The sequence below is a fragment of the Triticum aestivum genome, chromosome 5B, assembly GCF_018294505.1.
Source record: "Triticum aestivum cultivar Chinese Spring chromosome 5B, IWGSC CS RefSeq v2.1, whole genome shotgun sequence".
In the NCBI taxonomy this organism is placed as follows: Eukaryota; Viridiplantae; Streptophyta; class Magnoliopsida; order Poales; family Poaceae; genus Triticum; species Triticum aestivum.
Genome location: NC_057807.1, coordinates 503502878 through 503514079, shown reverse-complemented (window position 1 = coordinate 503514079; position 11202 = coordinate 503502878). Strand labels below are relative to the sequence as shown.

At 50.3% G+C, this 11202-nt stretch overlaps 1 protein-coding gene across 1 annotated transcript; it reads left to right on the top strand.

Annotated features, from left to right (window-relative positions):
• The first annotated feature begins 6387 nt into the window (after positions 1-6387).
• Positions 6388-8531, top strand: LOC123112792 (cytochrome P450 78A9). Its single transcript, XM_044533887.1, has 2 exons — positions 6388-7459; positions 7557-8531. The coding sequence occupies exons 1-2, from the start codon at positions 6473-6475 to the stop codon at positions 8184-8186; spliced, it is 1617 nt and encodes a 538-aa protein (XP_044389822.1). The 5' UTR covers positions 6388-6472; the 3' UTR covers positions 8187-8531.
• The last annotated feature ends 2671 nt before the right edge of the window (positions 8532-11202 follow it).

Here is an 11202-nt window from a genome sequence, read left to right as displayed (position 1 = left end):
TGTATATCTTCATTTGCTCCTCCTTTCCTTTGCTCCTCCTCTCCTCCCTCACTTCTTTTTGACTCATCATGCCTTCCAAAGTTGCTTGCAAGGCCATAGATGACACATCATGCTTCTTGTCTGCCTTCAAGTTGGTCTTGCCCCTCGGCCTCTTAAGCAAGTATCCCTCCTCAGCCACGACCGCCTTCCCCCGTTTCTTCCTATGAGCGGCATATTGGTCCTTGAACTTGGGATATTCTTTGATGAGCACCCAACAATGTGTGAGAGTAAATGGCATGTTCTTGTGGCGGGTATTGAAGGCTTCCAAGATTGGAATGCCTACACAATCAAAGATGATGCCGCAAATGTAATAGCGAATAACGCAAGATGCATGAAAACATAAACAATGCATGCAATGAAAAATACGAGTGGTTCATACCAAGTCACCAACGCCTAGGCCACTCAAGGGACGGGCTTGGATGCTCTCAAGCGCGGCACAATACTTGTTGCACTCTTGTTGAATGAACCCCCTTCTCTTTTGGATTGAGTTGATGCTGCGAGTGCTTCGCAAATTGGTAGGGGCAAACTTCCTTCGCTCATGAAAGGTTTTGTGAACTCTCGTCCAATCCTTTTTGCTCGGCACCCTTCATGGAATCTTGGCCTATCTCCACCCAGCTCCCGCAAATCAAGGTTTCCTCCTCTTGGGTGTATGATCCCGTGTGAAGGCTTTGCCCCCTCTTTTGTGCGTCGGCCCTTTGGGTGAGCTCATCGATAAACACCAATGGCTCCTCCGCAATGTCAACCTCTTCTTCCTCATCTTCGCAATACAAGTCATCATCTTCATGCCATGAGTTGCCATGGTCATCGATCTCATCTTCATCAAGGCCACCGAATAAGTCATCACCATACTGGCCGCGGTCGTCCTGGCTCTGGGTTGCCTCGGGACCGAAAGCATGGCCTTGGTCGTCGATGTTGAAGGCCTCATCATGACCCTCGAAGATGACAGTCTCCATGAACGCGACGTAGTCAGGGTCGTCGACTGTCGGCGTCGGCAGTGGCATTTCATCGAACAACTTTCAGGCACCGGCAAGGTTGGCCGTAGGAATCGACCGGGGATGCTTCCTTTGCGTCTCGTCGGATGGCTGGCCAGCGCCACTGTCCCCGGGCGTAACATTGAGGTCGATGACACCGACAGTGGAGATGACGGGGGTGGGTGGCACGACCACGCTGTCGTCCAGCAATGTGGAAAACCGGGTCTGGCCATGGCCATGCAGCGGAGGCGCATGATACCCGGGCCTCTCAGGTGTGATGACGAGCTCGGGGACCTGTACGACTGTAGACGGATGACCAACAAGCCTGCGCTAGCCGCAGCTATGGGAGCGACTGAGAGAATGACCGCCGGGGGTCAGCACAACCGTAACATGAGGAGGGCGTGCACCTTGGCGGCGATGGACTCCTTATCGTCGACATTAGCCTGGTGTTGCACGACACGCATCACGGCCACCTCGGCGGCGTAGCCGGCAACAGCCCTCTTCTCTGCCACCTTTGTCCGCTGGTTCCTCCTCTTGGTCGATTCGGCGTCGAGCTTGGTAAGCTCCATCGGCCTAAGCTCCGCCCGCGGCCGTGGCCGGGTCGCCTAGATTCGTTGGGGCACCGGCCCTAGAAGAGCGAGGGGAGGAGGGCGCTGGAGGGTTTTGGGCGAATTAGAGGGAAAGTGGGCCCGGTGTGTCCCAGATGGGCGGGGCAGGAAAGGACAAGGGCGTGCGTCCCGCCCATCCGTGCGATGTCTATTTCGACGTGAGCCCGGCCGAAATTTAGGCTAGGAATGGGTAAAAAGCGGAACGAAAACGGACATTTGTCCGTTTGCTCCTGCGCGTTAGGCCGCGTTTTCTGTCTATTCATCCCCGAACGAACGCGGCCGGACTATTTGCGGTCGCGCGTCGGAGTTGCCCTTACCTCACGGCCTCATCACCCTTACGTTTACGTGATCGACCGGTGAGAACGGGCGGGCGCAACAAACACGTCCATCTCGGGGATTCGATTTCAAGTGCAAACTACATATACGTGACGGTGATGTCTGGGGGGACATCGAATATTTAAGCGCGGAGTTCAAATCTCGCCACACTAGGACGGGACAGCGACGGCGGGCAATTTGGCTGCGATCTTGCAGCAATGGCTCTACCCGCGTGCTGACAGCTGCGCGCCTGGCTTGACTAACGATTTACTTACGCACCGATGCCTGTACTGACATCAATTTGATTTTTTTAGAAAAGGGACTGACATCAATTTGATAGTAGTACTCCGTTAAGGCGTAGGCCCAGGCAAGCACGCAGCACGGACATGACTGCGACCTGTGGTACGTACGTACGTACACTGGAGTGTGTATGGTATACAAAGGGAAATAATTGCACGGCCTTCTCCGGCCAGATCAAAGAAAGCACCCTGGTAGCTACAAGGCCAAAGAGATATGTCAATTTGTGCTCATAGGCAGCCGTCCGAATCCTACCCGACTAATCGTGGGTAGGGTATATGGTAGGGCGGACATCCCACATAGTCCTGGATCAATAGAGGGTTAGTTCAAATTGAACTAAATCTAAAGGGAGAACTAATAACTACGGTAAATCTAGTGCGGGGCGGATCGGGCGGCACTCTGCACACCTAGATAGAGGTAGTATAACTCTTTGCCCACAGTATGCGGAGCCCAATCAGACAAGCTAATATGCGTGGCCAAACTATTGTTTGAGTTTCTAGACTATTAAGTTAAGTCATACACTTTAACTGTATGATGCGTGAATGTACAACAAACCCTTTGTTTAAACAACTGAAGTCTTCTACTCTGAAATATTGAAATCTTTTTTGTTTGATCATGTTATAAAACGAGTTCAATTTTTGCATTTCTTAAAAATACTATCGGATGATATATATTCCTTCAAGTGTGTTGAGCTTGCTGTTGGGTACCCATCGGGCATTGATACCCATCGGGTATGGGTACAAACAAGGTTTTGTACCCGTGGGCTAGGGTATGATGGGCATACATTGGCCCTATTTGTTTTAACTTTAGGCACCAGATTCTTGTAGAAAAAAAAATCAGAAGCTAGAATAACAACCATTTGGAATCAGCTTTGCCAATGAAACTGAATATGGATTCACACCATTTTTAGGGCAATTGCTTGAAGCATGTCCAGGTGTAATTCAATGGCAAACCTAATTCAGCTTTGCGTGAAGCGAATTCATAGGTGATCCAAAGCCAACTGAAACTGAAACAAACAGGGTCATTGATTCCTATGAGCATGTAGGGTATGGGTATGACATTGTTGTAATTGTCCCATACCGGACCCATTGACATCCTATTTGTTAAGTGAAGCTAGTGGAGTGTCTTGGAGAAAAGTCGTTAGGTAGAAAGAATTGAAGGAGTGTAGATGGTTAAGAAGTTGCTTCAGCAGAACTTCGCAAGGAGACATGGCAGGAATTCTACGGTGCTCGTGATCACGGTGAATTGATGTTGTCGCTAATTCATCTAATATTGCTTGGCTTTTTTGAGGTGCCTTGAGCTTTTGTAGAGAATTGTTTATGAGCTTTTTATGTGTATTTTAGCTTCATGTGCTTATGTTATACTCCCTCCGTTCCAGAATATAAGGTGCATTAGTTTTTGTGTAAATTAAACATATATATTTAACCATTATTATAGAATAAAATATAGACATCTACAATACAGAACAAATAAAATATTAAAATAATTTCCAAAATGGATCTAATGATACAAATTTTGTATTGTAGATATTGATTTTTTTCTAAAAACTTGGTCAAACATGCAAATGTTTGATTTAAAAAAAACTAATACACCTTATATTTTGAAACAAAGGCAGTAATAAGTAGAAAAGTGTCGTCTAGGTTGCTTGGATGGGCCAGAGGGTCTCGTCAAGAGGGTGGAGTGAGTTACCCCTCCTTGCTTACTCCTTTTTCCTTTGTTTTGTACTGCCTCTGCAGAAATACCTAATGGAGCTCGAGCTCCATGAAGCTCTTTATTTGAAAACTTTAAAATAATTGTTTCAGTTTCAGAAAATGCTGGAAAAAAGTTACACATATACATATAGATGTATACTACTCGTCTGCAAAGTTTCATGATGAAATACCTTTCTTTACGTGAGGTACAGAAAAATGACAAAATCACGTATTTTCTAGCACATGTACTATTCACTAAAACCACATGATTTTTTTTTGTGTACATGCCACATAAAGAAGTATTTCGTGCTGGAATTTCACACAAATCTATTATACATCTATAACCACTTGTGTATTTTTCAGAATTTCTTAACTCTTTTATTTTTTTTAAAACTTAAACAAATGATTTTTGAATGTTTGAAAATAAAGGGCGCCATGGAGCTTGAAAGCGAAAAAAATCCACTCTCCTACCTTAGTAACTAAATATATTATAGAGGTAGTATGTTTTTAAGCACTTTGTAAACCAATTTGCATCACACATTCAATTAACCAGCAAAAGTTTTTCAAAGAAAAAGACAACTTGTAAACTGTTCGCAGTTTCTTCGATGAAAATCGCCAAGGAGGCTCCTTGTTTAAAAATAAAATTCAACCAATGTGGCATGAATCGAGCTGTTGGATCCACTCTGCTGTTTCACCCATTTGCATTCCTCACATACCCAGTGTTGTTCTTTTTCGCAGCGGGAAGTTGTGATCCAATGCAGCGGCGGTGGATCTACTCGGATCCGGTCTATGTTCGTGTGCTTTCAGGTTGGATCCTTCCGATCTATACGTTTCTTCATTGGTGGGCGGTTGTTGTTCTGGTGCCCTGGTTCTAGGTAGCCGTAGCATGACGACTTTTCGACTGTCTATTACAAAAAGTTTTGTCCGGCTCCGGCGAGGGAGGGGCGATGATGGCGCAGCGTCTTCGGCTCGCTCATTGTTTGTACTCGTCGTTGGGTGGTCTATGGATCTTGAAGTGAATTTTATTATATCTGGTGTTCGTTGTACCGCCATGATTGAAGATAAGTAGATAATTTTTTGAAGAAAAAACACCTTGTAAACTGTTGGCGATTTCTTTGATGAAAAACACCAAGGAGGCTCCTTGTTTAAAAATGAAATCGACCAATGTGGCCTGAATCCATCTGCTGTCTGGGCGTAAAGTCAATATAAGCGAGCGATATGAGCACCAACATCTTGACTTTGTTCCACTCGAACTGTGTTATTTCTCCCATTTGCATTGCTCACATGCCCGGGGATGACTAATTCTTTTTCGCAACTGGAAGTTGTGATCCAATGCAGCGGCGGTAAAGATAATGCTTGTATCTACTAGCACCAGTAGTATAGCTACGAGTACTATGCTATGCTGACCCTCCATGAAGCCCCGTCTTAGCTATGCTATGTTAATTTAATGGAACCGCCAACATTGACGCTATAAACTAGTTTTAGCATGATGCGCCGGGGATTTGGGGGTCCCTTTCCTCATTTGGACGTGACGGCCGCTGCCTGAACCTAATCCGTAATGAGGGCAGGTTAATCGCCTCTCCATGCACGCGGACGAATTTGTTTGCAGAATGCGTATGCCAGCGGTGCTCCACATACGACGTAGCGTACATGGTTGAGCTCAGGCTATTCGATTCGATTCCGTGCATGTATGGCCCAATCGATGCAGCTATACTGGCTGTAGCTGCTATACGGAGTAGCTGCAGTTCATCGCTGGATGGATGGATGGATGGATGGATGGGTTGGTGAGCAACGTGATCGATGCGCGCGTACGTGCCGTCACCTCTCTCCCTCCCGGGGAGGCCCGGCCCGGTGGCGCCGCACGAGGCCCGCGTGACGACGTGCCGCCGCAATCCGCGCGCACCCCACAGTGGGCATGGGCGATGGAGCTACGGCTACTGAACTGAACCGAACCGACCTTGCAGCTCACGCGCCTCATGTGTATGCCTACTCCTACTAGCTAGCTCGGCCGGCCGCTTCTCGTTGCCCACCGGATCGGAGCAAAACCGCATGGCCATCACGTGCCACCCCATGCCGGAGCTGGCTCCCGCTCCACCGCCGATCGTTGTTCCCCCCGGTCCCGGTCGCTTTGCGTGCCAGGCCAACACAAATACGGAACTCACACAAATATCGTACTACTACTCCTACTACGTCCGTCGCGCTAGCCTTGGTCCTTGGATGCCCCTCCACTACTAACGCCCGCAGTTACCGCCATCATCAATTTGGCCAAGCGAAACGCCTGCACTGCTTCTCTCTCGGCACTGATGATGCGCCGGACCATCATCATCAACGCCATTAATTAAATTGAATTGAACCGATCGCCCTGGTTTCGATCCGCCCTCCGCTCCCCCGATGGAGCTCCCCTCCGTCCGCCCGTGTGCGTCGCCCTTGCCGCCTTTCCTGCGGCTATAAAACCGGGCCACGCCCCGACCATGACTCCCCAACTTCAACGCACGCACCACCCCAAAAGCCTCAACAACACCCGAACCAAAGCAAGGCAAGCGAAGAATCCATGGCGACTCCCGACGACTGCGCCGCCAGCTGGCTTCTGTACCTTTCGCTCGCCGCCAAATGCGGCGGCGATCACCCCGGCCGCCTCGCCGGCCTCCTCGCGGTCTGCGCCGCCGCCTTCGCACTCACCTGCCTCCTGCACTGGTGCTTCCCCGGCGGGCCGGCCTGGGGCAGGTGGTGGCTCACCCGCCGCCTCAAGGGCTCCCTCGTCTCGGGGCCCAGGGGCTTGCCGCTGATCGGCAGCATGTGGCTCATGACCGGCCTCGCCCACCGCAAGCTTGCCGCCGAGGCCTCGCGCCTGGGCGGCCGTGCTAAGAGGCTGATGGCCTTCTCCCTCGGCGAGACGCGCATGGTGGTCGCCGCGCACCCGGACGTGGCTAGGGAGATCCTCTACAGCCCGGCCTTCGCCGACCGCCCCATCAAGGAGTCGGCGTACGGGCTCTTGTTCCACCGCGCCATCGGCTTCGCGCCCCACGGCGCGTACTGGCGCGCGCTCCGCCGCGTCGCCTCCACGCACCTCTTCTCCCCGTGGCAGGTCACCGCGTCAGCTCCCCAGCGCGCTGTGATCGCGCACCAGATGGTCGCAGCCCTCGCTAGCGCCGGCGCCGGCGTCGAGGTCCGGCGCGTGCTGCGGCGCGCGTCGCTGCACAACGTGATGTGGTCCGTGTTCGGCCGCCGCTACGACCTGGGCACCGGCAAGGAGAGCGAGGAGGTCCGCGAGCTGAGCCACCTGGTGGACGAAGGCTACGACCTGCTGGGCCAGCTCAACTGGTCCGACCACCTCCCCTGGCTGGCCCGCTTCGACCCGCAGGGCACACGCGCCCGGTGCTCCCGTCTCGTCCCCCTCGTGAACAGCTTCGTCGGCCGCATCATCGACGACCACCGCTCCGCCGCTCCGTCCGCCGCCGTCAAGGACTTCACCGACGTCCTGCTCTCCCTCCAGGGCGGCGACAGGCTCGCCGACGCCGACATGATCGCGGTGCTCTGGGTGTGTGCAACCGAACCCAAACCAACTCCCAAGCGTACACAGCCACGCACGTTTCGTTTCGTTCCAGGCCTCTGATACGTTCATCTTTGGTGTGCAGGAGATGGTGTTCCGCGGGACCGACACAGTGGCGGTGCTGATGGAGTGGGTGCTGGCCCGGCTGGTGCTGCACCCGGACGTGCAGGCGCGGGTGCACGAGGAGCTGGACCGCGCGGTGGGGCCCGACCGCGCCGTGACCGAGTCCGATGCCGCCTCCCTCCCCTACCTCCACGCCGTCATCAAGGAGACACTCCGCGTTCACCCGCCCGGCCCGCTGCTCTCCTGGGCCCGCCTCGCCACCTCGGACATTCACGTTGACGGGTTCCTCATCCCCGCTGGCACCACAGCCATGGTGAACATGTGGGCCATAACCCACGACCCCGACGTGTGGGCCGAGCCGGACGAGTTCCGCCCGGAGCGGTTCGTCGCCGGACAGCCGGCCGCCGAGCTCTCCGTCATGGGGTCAGACCTCCGCCTGGCGCCGTTCGGGGCCGGGCGGAGGAGCTGCCCCGGGAAGAGCCTGGCGATGGCGACGGTGGCGTTCTGGCTGGCGACGCTGCTGCACGAGCTGGAGTTCCTGCCCTCCCCCGACCCGGCGCGCGGCGTCAACCTGGGGGAGACCCTGAGGCTGTCGTGCGAGATGGCGGCCCCGCTGGCCGTGACGCCGAGGCCGCGACGCCCGGCGGCGTGATGACGCAGCGTGCCTACGTACGTGCGCGCGCGCGCCGCTAGCTGCCTAGAGGCGTTGTCGCTACCGGTCGGCTCGCTGGCCTGGTACCACGCACGCACGTACGCTTATCCTGATGAGCAACTAGCAAGTGATGAATTACCTAGTAGTAGTAGACTTTATATATGGACGTGCCAGGTGACGACCGTGATGTTTTTGCCTTCTTTTTGTTCGTTCCCAGTTATTATTTCGTTAGCCTTTTATTATTTTCTCTTCTGCAACTGCCCTGTAAGATACTGCTAGCTGATGTATATATATTCTACTACCTACCGGTACTAAGAAACAAATGTCTCTATCTTGTTATTATTATCCTATTCTGAGCATAATGCTACTAGTAGTACCTGGTATGGTGACACAGTGGATGGGGTATGATCACGTCCAAACATGGCTGGTAAATATCAAAACATGTACACCAACCAAGCAAGCATATCCAAGTCTACAGTGACAGTAGATTCTTGTCGCGTGATCAGCTGAAATGCACCGCTAAGTTATTGCAAATGCTAAATATTTGCGTGTTTTCTGAAATTGTGAGGATGGCATGAGCTATCAACAGGGTTACCACCCCCTGGGGCTGAGCATGGCCAAAGCGCGCGGAAAACAACCGGGCAGCCGTTTCTACCCAAGCGCGTGCCTCCCTTATCCCCGCGCGTGCACCCATCCACACCGCCCAAAAAGCACTTCTCCAAGGCCACCAACAAGTTGCGCGCTACGCTACAACCTCTGGGGGCTCAAAGATTGCTCCGTGGTGAACCCGACCGCATGCACGGCACGATCTTTGTGCAACAACATCCAACCACTGGTGGAAAAAGGGCCTTTGGTCGCGGTTCGCAACTGCCATTAGTCGCGGTTGCGCAACCGCGACCGACCGGGCGCGACTAAAGGCCCCCCCCTTTAGTCGCGGTTGCTTAAGAACCGCGACTAAAGGCCCGTCCACGTGGGCGCCAGGTGGCCGTCGGGGCGGAGGACCTTTAGTCGCGGTTCTTGTGGCTAACCGCGACTAAAGGCCGCCACAGGTTTTTGAAAAAAAAAATTGAATTTTTTTTTCAAATTTCTGAATTATTTTAACCTCTAGTCTCTAATCACCACCCCTCATCACTTCTCAATTTATTCTTTTATCACCCCTCATCATTCCAAATCATCTAACTTCCCAACCGGTCACCCATCCCTCTCACTACTCCAGCCCAAGCACGCTTAACTTTCGGGTTCTATTCTCCCACGCTCCAAGTCTGCACTTGTTGTTTTCCTGACAATAATAAGATGTCAATCCTATTAACCTTCAGGAATTTTGCTTGAGCATGAAGTGACACATTTCACTGTTTGAGTTTGAAACTATTGTTTTAAAAGACAATAATTATTTAGTAACACTAATATTTCTTGAATAATTAGTTTGACCATTGTTTGACCACAGTTTGACCACAGTTGACCACAGTTTGACCAGATTTGACCAAAATTGAAATAATTAAAATAATTATTTAGTAACACTAATATTCTAGAATAATTAGTTTGACCATTGTTTGACCATAGTTTGCCCACTGTTTGAATATTTTTCAATTTTTTCCACTCTAGATCTTACAAGCCCCGTAACTTTTTTTCTATTAGGTTTTTGAGGATTTTGAAAATGTTTAACGGGGTTCCCCCGTTAAATTTGAATGTAACTTTTCGAGTAGATGATTTTTCATATAAAAAACTTTTTCATCCGAGTTAGTATGCAAAAGTTATGCCCATTTTTACAAATTTCAGAGAGATTTTGCAAATAAAGTCAAAATTCACATTTGCAAATTTTCCCAACAACTAGACCACATATCACATATGCAAAAGTTGGGCTCTTTTATTAGGCTGTTCACCTGGCGTTGGAGCTTGATGGGTTCAGGCCTTGTTTTTAGTTGGGTTCATATGATTACGTATCTATCTACGTGTACTATACCATGAGAAGTCGTTGGGTTCATCTGACCCCAACGCTAACACGCTGCCTCTGCCTCTGGTAACATCGAGTAAAATAAGATTCTTTTAAAAAATGTAGCCATTGTTGGGACAATAATTGTTGAATGCTTGACAAACATGCAAAATTTCGTGGTGAAAAAACATTTGTGGAGATCTCCGTTAAAAACAAAGTTCTAAAAAGGGCATTTTTCAAAGCACTTTGGACCATCGATTTTTCTTGTTCAGGCCTCCGTGCATGTTTTTCCATCAAGAAACTGTGCATGTTAGTAAAACATCTGTGGTGAAGCCGGTGTTGTGGCGGCGGCGGGGTCGGCAATTGGATGGGGAGCAGCGGTTATGCGACGCAACCTGCTTCACAACCAGCCTCGCAGCCGGCGGAGCAACTCCTCCATGGTTCGTCGGCGCCTCGGTTCCCCGTGGTCAATGTCAGGTATTGGCATTTGCAATTCTTTAGTTATATTTAATCTATATTTAGTTAATTTGTTGAATATGTGCAATTGAGTGTCTGAATTTTCACTGCCTAGAATTAGTGATGAAGGGGATGAATCTGAAGGACCATACCAACTGAAGAAAGGAATGAAGAAGAAAAAGATTAAGGAAAGGATATGGTTTGATGCTTCCTTGCCTGATTCACATTTGCTGTTGTGCAAGAGCTTGTGCTTTGATACTATTTACCAGTTTAGAGATGCATTAAGGGATTTCCATATAAGGACTCTGGGGTCTTCTCACTGTCATAGGAATACCCCAACTAGGATTATTGTGTGGTACTCACAGAGAGAGCATGGATGTGAATTTATATGTATGCCTTCCAGATAGCTCATGAAAGTACTTTCTGCATTAAGAAGTGTAACATGGAGCACACTTGCCCAGCATCAACAGAGACCACAAGAGATTACTACTAAGTGGCTCTCCTAAGCTGTTGAGCCCTCTCTGAGAGCAGATCCAAGAGCTCCTGTGGCTTCATTAATTAAAAAGAGCAAAGTTAAGTTTTCAGTTTCTGTATCTCAGAGTGTGGCGTGGTTTTAGTTGTTCGTGGTGT